General features: G+C 40.7%; 1 protein-coding gene across 1 annotated transcript in view; it reads left to right on the forward strand.

Moving 5' to 3' along the window:
* UBE3D (ubiquitin protein ligase E3D) overlaps positions 1-16,206 on the forward strand; it is a 103,081-nt gene that overhangs the window by 12,571 nt on the left and 74,304 nt on the right. Inside the window, exons 3-4 of the mRNA XM_065888656.1 lie at positions 214-304; positions 10,835-11,066. Of these exons, the coding sequence (XP_065744728.1) occupies positions 214-304; positions 10,835-11,066 (323 nt within the window). The remainder of the gene's footprint in view (positions 1-213; positions 305-10,834; positions 11,067-16,206) is intronic.

Genomic DNA, 16,206 nt, shown 5'->3' on the forward strand with positions numbered 1-16,206 from the left:
ACTCTGAAACATGTAGCAAAATCTGTTTTTGAAAACACTGCCCAATATTTGCTTCTGCTTGAGTCATCAGATAATACTAACTAAATGGGTACTTCTGGGTAGATCATAAACAGTGCTTATTGGTGGTAATTTATTGCGGCTCTTAAACACTTAAGTATGTTAATGGATTTGTCCCAAACCGCTAAGATTTGCCGTTTCCTCGATTTCCTCTAGAACTGATCTCAGTGTTTAATCAACGCTCCCAAGCCCAAGAATGTTGCACGTTTTATTGCCAGTCCTGCGGTGAAATCATCATGAGGAACAGGTAAGGAACACAGTCAACTCTGGTTCATCCTGTGCCTGGCAATGGCTTTCCTCTTTTTCTATCAGAATCTTTGAAGGAACTGCCAAGGGAGCAGTCTGCGGCCTTCAAATGAGAGCCACATTGAACCAGACCAGCCCCCAAATGCTCCAGCAATCACGGAGCAGCTAGATTTTCTCCAGCTGACAAAGGGGAACAATAGGATGCTGGCTTTGAGGGAGGAAGGCTTATCTTGGTGGAATAGCCTGTAGAGATAGGCCCCTCTCCTCTGAAAACAGACACGGCATCTGTCACACGTTTTAGCCATCATCCTGGTGAATGAACTTCTTCCACATTAAGTGAATTTTCTAAATAACAGAAGCTTTTGCAGCACAATTTTGTACTTGAACTATTTCTATTAGTGCCTTTCTAAAATCCATTTCCTGTTTCCCTGCTTATTAAAACAGCATATAAAGCACAAACCAACCTTCTCTTGATGCTTAGGTTAATGCTGTAACCTGCCTTCGAGGTGTGCTGTGATTACCCCATTGAGATGGGAAGGGCCCTTTGCTGTATTCTTTGTATTCCCATGTTGTCTCTTTCAATTATTTTTCCATCCTCTCCTCCTGTCAGCCTCTTTGTTTCCTGGGCACAAACCCTGCTCTCTGAATTTTCTAATCACTCATAGGCTGGAAAGACAGAGCAAACCCTTATTATCGTTAACCATATTTTTTTTACTTTATTTGTTTTTGGCTGAGTTGGGTCTTTGTTGCTGCTCGCAGGCTTTCTCTAGTTGCGGCGAGCAAGGGTTACTCTTCGTTGCAGTGCGCGGGCTTCTCATTGCGGTGGCTTCTCTTGTTGTGGAACACGGGCTCTAGGTGCGCACAGGCTTCAGTAGTTGTGGCATACGGGCTTAGTTGCTCCATGATATGTGGGATCTTCCCAGACTAGGGCTTGAACCCGTGTCCTCTGCCTTGGCAGGCGGATTATTAACCACTGCGCCACCAGGGAGGTCCCTGTTGACAATATTTAAAGGAAGAATTTCGAGCTCTTCGTTGGACGGGTTTCCTTGGAGACTTACATGAGACCCCTCCTCCTCCAGTGTTCCAGGTCTCCATGGAGGGATTCAGCAGATCTCTGCTGGGAGCCTTTCCTGAACCCTGAGCTGGTTTATGTGCTCCTCGGAGATTTATTCGCCTGTCTTCCCGCTTAAACTGTAGGCTTCGGGTGCGGGATAGTCCTACGCATATTACTCCTCACTCATATTTAGGGTGCAGTGTTGTGTAGCGGCTGTTAGTACAGACCCGGAAGCCAGCCTGTCTGTGTTTGTGTCCACCAGTTACTAGCTGTGACCCTGGGGAAGTTACTTAACCACTCTGTGCCTTCATTTTTTTTTTTAATTATTACAAAAATATAGATAACAATAAGAGCTACCCCCATAGGGTTTGGGGGAGGAGCGAATGAGTGTAACTGGTAAGCATTCAGTATGTGATAGCTCCTGCTGTAATTCTTACTCTTACCACCATCTTCATCATCACCGCCCCCAGCAGCAGGCTCGCTGCCCGAGGAAGAGTGCATTCTCTATAAATTCTTGCCGGTTGACTCGAGTAAACGTTAGGGTGCTTAGCGCAGGCTCCGGACGCGCAGGCTCAGCGGCCATGGCTCACGGGCCCAGCCTCTCCGCGGCATGTGGGATCTTCCCGGACCGGGGCACGAACCCGTGTCCCCTGCATCGGCAGGCGGACTCTCAACCACTGCACCACCAGGGAAGCCCCATCAGCCTCTCTTGCTTGCTCTCTGATTCCTGGCAGCATCCCAGGTAGATGAGGTCGTGGAAAGTTATGCTGGTGTAAGTGGGGGGCTTGTGAGCAGGGCACCCTCTGAGTGATTATCTTGGGGAAGCCATGGGGTGACTCTGAATCTGCAGGGGAGGGAGAACGTCCTCACTCAGGTTCCCTAAGGCTGAGGTGGCCACACTGTCAGGGATAGGCCCGCTTGAGCCTGGAAGGTCCAGAGCATCCCAGGTTACCCTGGAGTTTAACCAGGACAGTTTTCCTTCTCTCAGTCTATTTCTGGCTTTGGTTTAACTCTCAGACGCAGTTTCTGAAACATGTGTGCCTCTACAACAGCGAGAGACCTGGAAGTCACAGAGGAGCGAGTTTACTAGAGTAACGGACCTCCCTGGTGTGCTTGGACTGAAGGATGCGCTCGTTCATCATTGGCTGATACTGCATCTTCTGTTTGGTGTCAGTCCTATTTACGACTGTGGACTTGAGAGCTCGGAGGGCTTAGAGGCTGACACTGGAAGGCTGTACGCGCTCTCCCGAATCCTGACCTTTGGGAGGCCGTGGGGTGAGAGGCAGAGCGGGAGAACGGGACCTGGGTTTGAACTCCAGCTTTACCGTCACAGGCTGGGGAACTTTGTCCACGTCACCTCAGCTTCTTCTTATGTAGATGTTAAGACGGCCTAGTTTCCTAACTTGTGAAGAGGATAAACGCTCTTACCTTTAAGGCTGTAACATATATAATAGTAAAGACTCGACAAGCTCTTTTTAGTTGGCTCTACAGCCTCCTTCCACCCCCTTTTCCATAATTGGCCTTATTGGCAAGCTAGCAGATTATCTAGTACAGTGTTTCAGGCCTTTTTGATTCAGGACTCCGTATTTTTGAGGGGTGCCAGGGAAATGACCCCCTCTCTCCCTTTTTCTTTGCGAGAAGGTCCACAGTGGACGTGACTTAGGTCTTGCTTACTTCACAAGGCTTCCCTGGACGCCTTTGCCTATCACACATGTGCGCCTGGCACCTGGGGGCCTCTTGAGCAATGCGGAGAAATCCTTAGTAGGCGACGGAAGGCTTTGCTTCCATTTCACTCTCAGGCAGCAGGCCCCGTGGCTCTCTGTTTGATGGAAAGACATGCTTCCTCCTGTGTCTGCAGAAGGATGTCATGCTGACTGTTTGCATCAAGCCCAGTGGTCTTCTCATTTCTCCCTCAGTTACCTGTGCCACGCAGGTGGTAAGGACATCTGTGCTTGTTGAGTAGAAAGGAAAACCAAAGGTATTTCAAAGGAGGCTTGTATGTGCTGTAATCAACTCACTGTCGGCATCCTTTTCAGGAAGGCATCTTGGAATATGGTGGTTTGTCTTAGCAGGAGCTCTTGTATTGGGAGCAATGGAGCCGAGTTAAGATCTGCTTACCGGCCAGCCTTTCTATCTGGGAACAAGTCACTTTGATTCTCGGTTTCCTCATCTGCAAAATTCGGAGGTTCAATTAGATAGACTTGTAAGAGTCCTGCCAGCATGAAAATTCTGTGCGTAGTCAGCCTCAAAAAGTTGCACCTTGAGTTCTGTGAAGCATGATTATTTGGATAGTGCAAGACTAATGCTTGTTACTATTTTTTTAATGAAAAAGATTCTTGTCAAGCAAATTATAGGTGCAGAAGACTGTTTAACCTATTAAGACTCATTAATGGCTTTTAATACTTACTCGCCCCGGGGTGCCTGAAATCTGCTAATTACAGCAGTCTTTTTTCTTCATTCAGAATCACACGTTCCTAGCCATTTGTTTGGTGGTTTGAAAATAATGCCTTGTTTCTTTACAATAAAATTCTCCAATTTGCATTCTTACCAGTTCAGCAGAGTTTTTCTGTAAAAATTGTCCAAACATATACAATTTTTGATCATTCTCTTGTTAACAGTCCCTAATATCAAGCAACAATAATAATAAAATTTAGTTCGTTGTGATCAGTCTCAGAAACAGCTAAATGGTCGTTGTGTTTGGAAGTTGTTATGTCTTTTAGAAATAAATTCATGTCAGACTTGGATTATATCGGTTGGCCAAACAGACTTTGAAACATCAGCCTGATTTTCAGTCGTTTGAGAGGTCTCCCAAGGTCTCTGGAAAGGCCCTCCCGGTTCCACCTGCACCAGCAGAGCTGGGTGTCAGCCCAGCAACTATGAGGGCATTGAAACTCTAGCAGGTAACAAGCAGAATGGACTTAACGGAAACATAAAAGATGTCGGAATATCCAACTAGTTGATTGGTCCATTTGACAGACCAGCTAATAATTATCGTAGTCTGAAAACAACTACTCCTATGAATAGTCACTTTTCTGTGAAAGAGAACAAAGAGGTGAAAAGAGAGGATAGGCACACACTGAATTTTTGGTAACATTGTACAAACTTTTGGAATACATAATAATGCCAGCTTATCTATATTCTAGTGGCTATATTTTGAGCTTTAGATATTTGATCTTTTTCTTAAAATTCTTATTGCCCACTTGGTTCTAATCCAATGTGAAATCTCTGTATTACCGTTGTTAATATCACTGATTAATGGTTGATTTTAAAGTTAAGGCATTTCATTTTCTTGTCTGTGTTTAAGTTTTAAATAAACACCATCAATCAATAACATTTATTAAAGTTGTGCATTTTAAAATGTAGTAAAATGGATATTCTTAGACGTTAGTGGTGGATCTTTAAATCGATCATTTTTTTTCTGAAGGCAATTTGGCAATACGAACTAAAAGACTAAAAATTGTTTATACTCATTGACCAAGTTTAAAAAAATAAATTAAATAAAATTGTGCATTTTAAGTTTTTTCCCCCAAAGCTTATGCTTAAGATACGTTAAAAATAACTAAAACATTTTAATTAATTAAAAGCATGTGTTGCTGTTCATCATAGAATCTTAAGCTGAGAGAATGTTCGAGAAATCATTTCACTCTTTCTCTGAGCTTCAGCAGGTTTTTACGTAAAAACTACCTTGAAAAAAATGTGGTATCTATTTTCTTTTGAAAGTTCTCTTGGGAAGTAGATCATATCAAAGTTTCAGGGTTTTCGATAGATACACTTTCAGGAGAGCTGTGATTAAAATACATCTTTTGTTCTTAAAGGTTTTATGTTGTTTCAGAACATCAGAAAATTTCTTTCGGCTGTAAAAACACTTTTATCTTTGCAATGACTTGTGAATTAGCCTCTTTCTTGCTCGATGTCTTATGTAGATAGCTGTGGGGTATAGTATAGCTTTTATTCACCGTGATACAGGGTCAAGTTAAGTCTGCAATATCACATTGTGCGCGAATGTGCATCAACGCTCCCAGATCTCTCTAAGTCTCAGTGCAGTTTCATTTCTGATCATGTATGAGGTTTTGACGTTGCTGCCTTTGACACTGTATTGAGCATCTGTTTATTGGCACTACGTGCAAAATGTCAAGGGACAGAGAATCTTAGTGATGGAGAAGATCTAGGAGCCTGTTTAGGCCCAGCTCTTACTCTAAACAGGCACCTTTGTTTGTCTTCCTCCTAATCTTTGTAAAAATTCAAATCCGACCTATCACTCCCGCACCTTAAATTCTGTGATGCTCCCCAACTATCTGTAGAACCAAGTTCCCGCCCCTTAGGTTGACGTGTCACACCCCATGTAGTCTGTACCATCCCACCTTCCCTGTCCCCTTTACTGATGTTCTGTGTTACCAGGAGAGGGAATATATTCCAAGGGAGAGAGTTAGTTTGGAGTCTGGAAGACCTGGGCTGTGATCCTGCCTTTCTTCATCAGCTCTGACTCTGTGAACTTGTAGAGACTATTTAACATTTCTGAGCCTCCCTTTGCTTCTCTGTAACAGGGGAATGGAAATTCTCATCTCACAAAGTTGTAGTAAGCATTGCATGGAATAAGGTGTGGGCGCTGCCCACCTGCGGTTTTCTTAAGTTCAGCTAAATGTGCGGACTTACAGCACTACCACCGGCCACGTTTCTCGCCTTCGGGGCAGTGGCAGGAGTTCCCCTCAGCAGAGGACCTGCAGCAGTTCAAGCAAATGGCAGGTCACATACCCCTCTGGGGACTCTTGTCTCCCCATGTGACACGGTTCCAGGTACAAAGTGCAAGATTCATATCTGGCAGGTGCAGGAGCTACCCGGAGAAGAAGCCTCATGCCCGAAACAGCCAATAGCTCCTGTGATAATCCTTTGGCATAGTTTCTAGGGTTCCCCACGAAGCTCTACATTCAGGGAAGTTTAAAGCACGGCATCCTCATCTAATATTTACAGCTCATTCAAACTTCTTCCTAGTCCAGATGCAATAGACCAATCAAGGATCTTTGTTACCATAGTCAGCATTGCCTAGCAATATAATCAATGCCTACCATCTATCTGGCTTCCAGGGTAACAGGTCTAGGTGGTTAAAACAAAGGTCGGATTCTCAAGCAAAGGAAAATATTTGTTAACCCTTTCATCCGAGTATGCTGTAGACCCAACCAGGGGCCTCACATGTTATAGTTATCAACACTCCTTTATTTAAGAGCTTACACTATGAGTCAGGCACTGTGCCTGACACTGGGACTCCAGTGGCAAGTTAAACATATATGGTGCCTGTCTTCATATTGTTTCCTACACCTGTGATGCCCTTAGTTCCTTTCAGTGCCTGGAGAACTCCTGTTCATCCTTCAAAGGTCTGCTCAGATGTTACCTCTTCTCTGAAGTCCAGCGGCACTCTACTTCCCTAGCACTTTGTACATGTTGCCCTGAATTCATGGATTGGTTTTGCGAGTCCATGAATCCCCTAAAGTAATATGCAGATTTTGTGTGCAGGTGGGAATGTATGTTTGAAGAAAGGGCTCTCATCGGATTTTCAAAGGGGTCTGAGCCATCCTCTCCCTTTCCCCCCTCAACTCCCAAGCATTTAGAACTGCTGCTCTGTTATGAGCATTTATTATATTCTGGTTTTGGTATTTGTTCATAGATGTATGTTTCCCACTAGAACGTGAATACCTTGACAAAGGGACTATATGTACTAATATTTTGTGTCAGCAGAACGCCTGCCTCCTAGCAGTAGACTTTTAGAAAGTATATGTTGAAAGAATCGATTCTTAATCTCTTAATAGACTCAGCAATCTGAATGATGGTAGTGGTACAGCATTTCCTAATTTAAAAGGGAATATTCTTGCTTCTAGTAAACTAAAATCAGCCTTTCTTGTTCCTACTTCTGTCCTCTGGAGTGAAAATGAAATGTCTCCCCTCTTCCACGTTGTAATTGCCCTTTTATGAGACTCAGAGTTGATTGGGGAAATCAAAGAAAAAGGGTTCATGGGAGGGAATCATTTAAAAATGATACATTTGCATCTTAAATCTTTTCATTTATAACATGGCAAATGTACATTACCGTACTAGTATTTTAGTATGGAACTAATATCTTTTTGTTGAATATGAGTCTGCTGCTGTGGACTCTTGGCTTTCTTCACTTATGCCATCCTAAATTCATTATCCAGAGTTTCCAGTTTAGGTTTCTTTAACGTGGAATGAGAAGTTAGACACTGAAGCAGTCTGATTGCAGAACTCTTCTCGATTTTTATTCTTTTTCCCTCGCCTCAGTTTTTTTAATAGTTGTATCTCCCACATTCCACCAGTGATTTTGTTTTTTAATAACTGACTGTCCTCTACTCTGAAATGTTTAGTTTTCAGAGGAATAGCAGCTCATATTTCCTTGGTTTACATGTTTGATTAAATTATGTAACTAAAATAACGTGTAACAAACTAACGTGTTGGAGTAAATTATGTAACTAAAAAAAACATGCATAAGTGGTATACACAGGTCTGTGATCAAATACAGTTGATCCTTAGCAGGCAAATGGTCCAGTCGATTGGAGCAGAAGCGAGCAAGTATTCAGGGTGCTTTAAGCTTTCATGATATTCAAAGGCATTAGGAAGCCCAGAAGCATGTTTGTATTCTGGTTGTTTTTTTTTGCGGGGGGATAAATTATTTTGAAATATCCTCATCATCCTGCCCACATTTCTTCTCCCCTGAGACCAATTTAGATTAAAATAGAGGTAAATTTAGATTAAACCTTCCCAATTTAGATTAAAATAGAGGTAAACCATGGAAAAGTCTCAGGTGTCTATATTTCTACAGGAAAAAAATGAAACCATTAAAACAAAAGCTGGGAGCAAATATAAGGGGCTACTTAATTGTAAGGACGTTCTAAGCATAAATAATAATGACAGAGTGGAGCTTAATTTCTCTTCCCTTGAGTGTGGCCTGGATTTAATGACTCACTTCCGAACAATAGAGTGTGCAAAGGCAGAAATAGGAGCTCTGCTAGTGGAGGAACCTTGCAGATGCCACCTTAACCGAGTGATCAAGGTTGACATCCCCAGGAATAAGTCATGTTGATACAGTGTCTTCTCTGGGTTTGGTGTGATGAGAAGTCGCCTCAGTGGTAGACATCCCCCGAACCCATAGTCTCAGTCTAATCTTGAGAAAATACCAGACAAACTCAAGTGAGGGATATTCTGTAAAATACCTGGCCAGTGCTTTTCAAAAACCTCAAGGTCCTGAAAAACAACGAAAGACTGCCACAGAGCAGAGGAGATGAGGGAAACCTGATGACTAAATGCAGCGTGTTGTGAATTGGATCCTGGAACAGAAAAAGAGGACTTTAGTGGAAAGTAGTTTTGACAAATCCTCCCTGGTTATGTAAGATGTTAACGTTAGGGAAAGCTGGGTGAAGTATATATGAGAACTATTTGTACCACCTTTGTAACTTTTCTGTAAACGTAAAATTACACCAAAATAGAAAGTTTATAGAAAATAGTAATGAGAGAAATCACAGAAGAAAGGGTTGGATGATTTGAAATTTAAGACACGTTAGTCAAATTAGAGGCAATAACACTGGAAAAATATTTGTCCCAGATTTTAGACAAAGGACTGATATTCTTAATATAGAATATACTTGTACAATTTAATAAGAACATACTAACATCTCACTGGAAAATGACCGTTGATCATAATTCACAGAAGAAACACTGTGGCGAATAGATATGACAGCCAGTTCAGTCTCACCAGTAATTAAGGAATTGCCAGTTACAGCAGTATTGAGAACATTTTCACCAATTACATGGAAAAATGATAGTATTCAATTCTGAAAAAAGGAAGTGGAAGAATTATAGATTGGTACAGCCTTTCTGGAAAGCAGTTTGTCAATATAGGAATTGAGTGTAAAAAAGATGCACATTGGGACTTCCCTCGTGGCGCAGTGGTTAAGAATCTGCCTGCCGATGCAGGGGACACGGGTTCGAGCCCTGGTCCGGGAGGATCCCACATGCCGTGGAGCAACTAAGGCCATGCGCCACAACTACTGAGCCCGCGTGCCACAGCTACTGAAGCCCGCACGCCTAGAGCCCATCCTCTGCAACAAGAGAAGCCACCGCGGTGAGAAGCCGCGCACCACAACGAAGAGTAGCCCCTGCTCACCGCAACTAGAGAAAGCCCGTGCCTAGCAACAAAGAACCAATGAAGAATCAACGCAGCCAAAAATAAATAAATTAATTAATTTAAAAAAATGCGCATCATTTGTGCTTGTAATGTCACACTTACAAGATTTCTTTCCCAAGGAAATAATCAGATCTGTATACAAATTTTCTGGGACTGTTCATCACAGCGTTGTTGATAATGAAATACTCAAAACCCAAATATCTAACAGTGAGGGAATGACCTAAAAAGTTTTGGCATACCTATGGAGTAGAATGGAGTCATTAAGTATCATGACATAGATAAATAAAACAATGAAAGCAAGATACAGTTTGTGTATTTCCTCTGATCCCAGACTGTGTGCCTGTGTACAGCTGTCTCTCTTGAAAGGCTGGCAAAGAAATACAGTCATGTAAAAAAATATCTACCTGACCTTGGGTGGTAAAGAAAGGATTTTTAGAAACAATTTTATTGGAGTATAGTTGATTTACAGTGTTGTGTTAGTTTCAGGTGTACAGCAAGGCGAATCAGTTATACATATACATATATCCACTCTTTTTTTAGAATCTTTTCCCACGTAGGCCATTACAGAGTATTGAGTGGAGTTCCCTGTGCTATACAGTAGGTCCTTATTAGTTATCTGTTTTATATGTAGTAGTGTGTGTATGTCAATCCTAGTCTCCCAATTTATCCCTCCCCCCCTCTTATGATAACCATAAGTTTGTTTTCTACATCTACTTCTGTTTTGTAAATAAGTTCATTTGTGCCCTTTTAAAAATTTATTTATTTATTTAATTTTTTTTCCGGTACGCAGGCCTCTCACTGCTGTGGCCTTTCCCGTTGCGGAGCACAGGCTCCAGATGCGCAGGCTCAGCGGCCATGGCTCACGGGCCCAGCCGCTCCACGGCATGTGGGATCTTCCCGGACCGGGGCATGAACCCGTGTCCCCTGCATCGGCAGGTAGACTCTCAACCACTGCGCCACCAGGGAAGCCCTGTGACCTTTTTTTTAGATTCCACATATAAGCGATATCATATGATATTTGTCTTAGGAATAAGTGAAGTAAGTCTGACTTACTTCACTCAGTATGACAATCTCTAGGTCTATCCAAGGATGGTTTTTATTTGCTTTATACCTCCCTGCGTTTTCAAAATTGTCTATAGTGAGTATATGTTACTGGTGCCATCAGGGGAAAAAATAACACTGCAAGTAATGTGGTTAATGAGTTTCTTTCATCCTTTGTGCTGATTTAATTAAGAGCATGTCACAGTTCCATTTTGTCCTGTAAAACACTGTTTTCCTCTCTCCACTAGGAAGCTCCTCAGGGTGCTCCCCCTGCCACACGAAAACTGGGGTGCTCTGGTTGACGAGTGGTGCTGTCACCCCAACCCCTTTGCTAATAAGCCACTTCATCCACAAGAGAATGACTGTTTCACTGGAGACTGTTTCTTCTTGGTGAATTTAAGACGTGATTTACAGCAGCCGAGACCTGAAGTAGCCCCAGTGGAGACGCGCTGTCTTTCTTCTGAGAACCATTTAAAAATGGTAATATATCTTTCAAATTAAATGCTCATTTAGAGGTCGGTTTAGAAACTGCTTTCTCCAATCTTTTCTTCATTCAGGGCATGTGACAGACAGTTCTAAAGACCAAAATCCATGATTTTCAGTTGCCCTAATCATCTAGCTCTGCTCTTTTGTTATGGAAAAAGCATGTGGCGACCTTAAACCAAAACAGTCAAAGGGGGGTGGGGGGGTGGGCGGGGCGGGGGGAGGTGGCGGGAGGAAGAAGGGGAAGAGGACTTCTTCCCGCGTAGACTTGGGAGTGTTACCGTTTTACAAACCAAAATGCCCTCCTTCCTTGCTTTTAGGACAATATTCCATAATCCACGTACATTTTATCCCCACAGTCTGATTTATGTTAAATGGGTTCTTTGCCTTCAGGATGCGTACTGTCCTGATAGGTCCAGGTATTTTCCTGTATCTGCCCATAGTCTAGACTTCTGCTGGCGTCATACAATCAGATGCCATCAAGGCAAAAGGGGGACTGGAGGAACCCAAGCGCGGAAATAAAGCTCTGGCTGCAGGTTCCAAGTTGATGCTTAACGAGCGAGGTCAGGCAGCTCCTGCGCTCAAAGTTGCTGGAGGGGGAAGGCACTGTGGAGAACAGGTGGTTTACCTTATTTTAAAAGAAAATCAGTGCCATTGACTTGGCCCTTGTGAGAAATCATTCCCTGGATGGCAAGTCAATACTGATGTGATTTAAAAAGTTAAGAAAATCATTGCCAGAGAACCTTCATTTTAACATCTGATTATTGGTAGGAACAAAAGCATTGTGTGTTAAATTTCATTTAGAACTCATTTAATTTTTGTAATGAGAACTGAGCCACTCTAGGAAACACGCAGCAGTCCACAGCCCTTAGGTCGTCAGCTAGTTTATGGAACTATTTTCTAATTTGCGGGAGGTTAAGGAGGTTTGTCAAATATCGAGGTTAAGCTGTTATCTGTTTAAATTATGTAAGTATCTCATCTTTCACCATAAACACAAATCCCTTTACCTTTAGGTTTATTTAAAAGTATAGTACTTTACTGTCTCTAGCTGTCCTCCTCTCCCCCAACTCTTTCTCTGTATGTATCTTTACCTTTAGTAAAATCATAACCATTCATATTTCCTTTGATCTCCACTGCTTTTCAGTGTGTATATGTGTGTGTGTATTACATAATATATATTAGATAAAATGTAGGTATATATTCTAATGTGTATATATAAATATGTATAAGAATCCCCCCCCCAAATTCTAGTGCTGTAGCCTTCTATATTTTTAAAAGATAAATGGTAAGCACATAATATAAATCTATGGTATAAGTACATTTAATATGGTTAAAGTAAAATTATATATATATATATATATATATTTTTTTTTTTTGCGGTATGCGGGCCTCTCATTGTTGTGGCCTCTCCCGCTGCGGAGGACAGGCTCCGGACGCGCAGGCTCAGCGGCCATGGCTCACGGGCCCAGCCGCTCCGCGGCATGTGGGATCTTCCCGGACCGGGGCATGAACCCGCGTCCCCTGCATCGGCAGGTGGACTCTCAACCACTGTGCCACCAGGGAAGCCCTAAAATTATATTTTAATCTAAATTTCTATACTAGTACTTTATGTTTTATGTATTTTGACTGTCATTTTTATGATTAAGCTATAAATTTTTTAAATGTTTGGAAGATATGAGAAGACGAGTGGGAAAGATTAAATAAGAAAAACCATGAGTTTCCTTCTTTCAGATGAACTCTGCATTCTGTATGGAAGTAGATTCCTCACATTTATGTCTTTATCAATTATATGATGCCATTTATAAGAATTCCTCTTAATTGTGGATGGCCATCCCACGTGTTAAAGGAAGACCCTTCATATTGAGACATTACAGTTTTTTAAGTATCAAGGAGACTGTGGGAAATTACCATCATGACAAGCTGCTGTTAACAAGATTGTTTTCAAGGTAGCCTAGATGAAAGTTTCACTTTCATTGCATATTACTGCAGTTGAAAGAATATACCTGTGACCAAAATAGTAATGTACATTTGGAGGGACTCCTTAAACAGTACTCTCAAGGGTCTTGTGGGAACAAGGCTTCTCTGTGCTATTGAAAACCTGTTTCTCATATCACGCAGTCTAGCCATCTAGCAGGGTTTTGAAATGTCACATGGTGACACAGCATCCTAATGGTATCTCTTGGGAAACATTTTTTTGGCGAGACAATATCAAGGGTCCTTAGAAATGGAAGCAACACAAAGGAAAATAAAAACGAGGACAGGAGGCTGATTCACCTCTCTGAGCAGCGGTGCCGTGTCGCAGATATATTGATTTAATTAGTCCACAACAATGTCTGTCTTTCATGTTTGCTCTGTAGAGTTCCTGCACTGCTAGGCTGCTGCTTTGCACAATTCGCTTTATTATTTCCTTTAAGCATAGGTCAAGAAAAATGCACTGCAAAGCAGAGTTTCTCTTTAACAGAATTAAAAGCATTGTAATATGTTAATTTAAAAGGTCAAGACTGTTTAGCTTATCAGACATTAATGGTGCATTCTGTGTGTATTCTGAGTGTTTGGTAGGAGTAATTTCTGCCTCTGCTTGTGAGAGATTATAAAAACCTATTTTAATTGTGGAAAAGGATCTTAAGAGATCACTCACCTCACCATGAGAAATGTATATTTAATTCTGCTTAAGGAGTATTTGACAATTAATTACTCCAAAGCATATCTCTTGAACTAAAATATTCATAAATGACAGAAAAACAGCATAAACAAAGTCCAACACTTATTCCTTTCCCTGAATAACCCCGTATGTGTACAGTGTATTATTTGTGCCTCTGTGAACGTGACAATATATATCTTTGCTTTTCAGAAGACATCTATTGAATATTTGTTATTTCACAATATTTTCCATTTCACCATAATAAAAATTTTGCGTCTTACAACAGGTTGATAAAGGTGGCACCTCAGTCTTTTAAGATTCATATTATTATTCTAGACAAAAGTATAGCCACACTGATGACTTCAACCTATATTTTAAAGAACAAATGAAATTGAACATTGGTATTTTAGCTGGCGAGTATGACTAACAGTTTTACCTTTTTTTTCGTTATTTGTTTGTCTTGTTAAATCCATGAGGGTGTCTCTTTTCTTTTTTCTTAGAATAATGTGTTGAACTTTGTAAACATTCCCAAACGTAAAAAATCGAATTATGAACTTCCGTATAACAGTCATCTTGATTCATAAAGTATGCTTCATCTGCCCATTTTATTTTTAGGTTTTCGTTGAAGTGCTTTAAAGCTAATCGCAGACATTATATCATTTCACCCATATGGATTGTTCTTTTTCACATGAATACAGTGTCATTTTCACACCAGACAAAATGAACACTCGATGGTACAAAATACCAGGCCATATACACATTTTACAAATTTTATTAGAAGTATCTTCTGATGTCATTAAAATTTGTTTGAATCAAAATTCACACATTTGGTTGTTTGAGGTAATTTATTTTTTTATTGATCAGATTTTAAAATCCCAGTTACCTATGTGTTGAAAAGGTAGAATTTTATTTTAAAAACCAACCAACAAAACCCACTTTTTCTGCTTCATTGAAAGACAAAGCAAAATGTGCTATAAGAGCAATGATAAATGAAATACATAACAGCACCTGACAAAAAATTTTTTGCTTCGAATAGAAAAATCCCTTCTTCTTAAGCATTACTACTCCAATAACCTGTATTAGTTTTTAGTAAAGCCCTTAGTATTTGGTAAGATTTAATGAGGATGGTCTGATTTAACTTATACGAAATAGGATCCTTTAAAAAGTGTCTTTAGTACCAATTTGGAGCCATACAGATAGCTTTTATTGTAAGAAAGCATGAACCTGCCAAAATGTGAAACTTTACAGTTGAGCATGCTTGGTTTCTAAGCTGTCGTCTTCCTGTAACCTTGCCTGGACCTAAACAAATTGGCACCTGCCTTGGTTTCTATGTCTGTGGCTTTTGACTTTTTTTTTTTTTTTACCTCTAACTAAAGTAAGAACTGTATAATAATTTTTTTACATTAAGATCTGATAATGCACACACAGAGACACAGATGCACCTCAAGTAGATGTTTCTTAAAGAACTACTTACACTATGTTTGAAGCACGGTGATATTTTCTGTTCCATTCTATTTCGTATTTCTTTAAAGATTCAGGGTGCCACCCACTGAATTGATTCTATGAATTAGTTTGGAAAACACTTGGCATAGTGCTTAGGAAGTGTAAGCTCTAGCATCAAAGGGACCTGGATTTAAATATCAGCTCTATTAGTTACTAGCTAATAACTGTTTTTATTAATGTCAGCTAAAAACTGACATCCAGACAAAAAAATCTATACCTTTGTGGGAAGGTATGGGTTTTCTGCCCATTTTTTGAATGACGTGTGCCAAAAGTGTATTTTATTTACGTAACATCTGCCTAGCGGTTACCCATGTGACAGGGACAGTGTTTTACAGCACTCCGTTTTAGATCCTAATAAACAGCTCTATGAGTTAACACTACTGTCGATTTCATCTTACAGATGAAGAAACCGAAGCAGGTTAATTAACTTGCCCATGGTCACACGTCTAGTAAGTAACAGAGCTGGGATTTGAACTTAGGAAGTCTGGCCCCAGACTCCAGGCTCTTAACCACCATGATATTAATTATAATATCATCTCTTATAACAAACTATAAGTCAGTAAGATTTTTTTTATTAAGGTGTAATTGACATTTTACTACTTTTAGGTATATAACATAGCGAGCGATTCAGTATTTGCATGTACTTCAAAATGATCATGACAATAAGATTAGTTAACATTCATCACCATACTTAGTTACAGAACTTTTTTTTCTTGTGATGAGAACTTGTAAGATTTACTAAGGCATCTCTCAAGTATGCAATACAGTATGGTTAACTATAGTTGCCATGCTGTACATTACATCGCCGTGACTTATTTTATAATTAGTTTGTACCCTTCGACCACCTTCACTCATTTTTGCCCACCCCTGCCAACCTCTGTTCTGTATGTCTAAAAGATTAGTCTTTTGTTTTCTTCATAATTAGGTGACTGCTAGCTGTTTTAATCTGTATCCCCAATGATAAAGTTGGATTTTCAAAGTTTAACAGTGTTT

The sequence above is a fragment of the Phocoena phocoena genome, chromosome 12, assembly GCF_963924675.1.
Source record: "Phocoena phocoena chromosome 12, mPhoPho1.1, whole genome shotgun sequence".
Classification (NCBI taxonomy): Eukaryota; Metazoa; Chordata; class Mammalia; order Artiodactyla; family Phocoenidae; genus Phocoena; species Phocoena phocoena.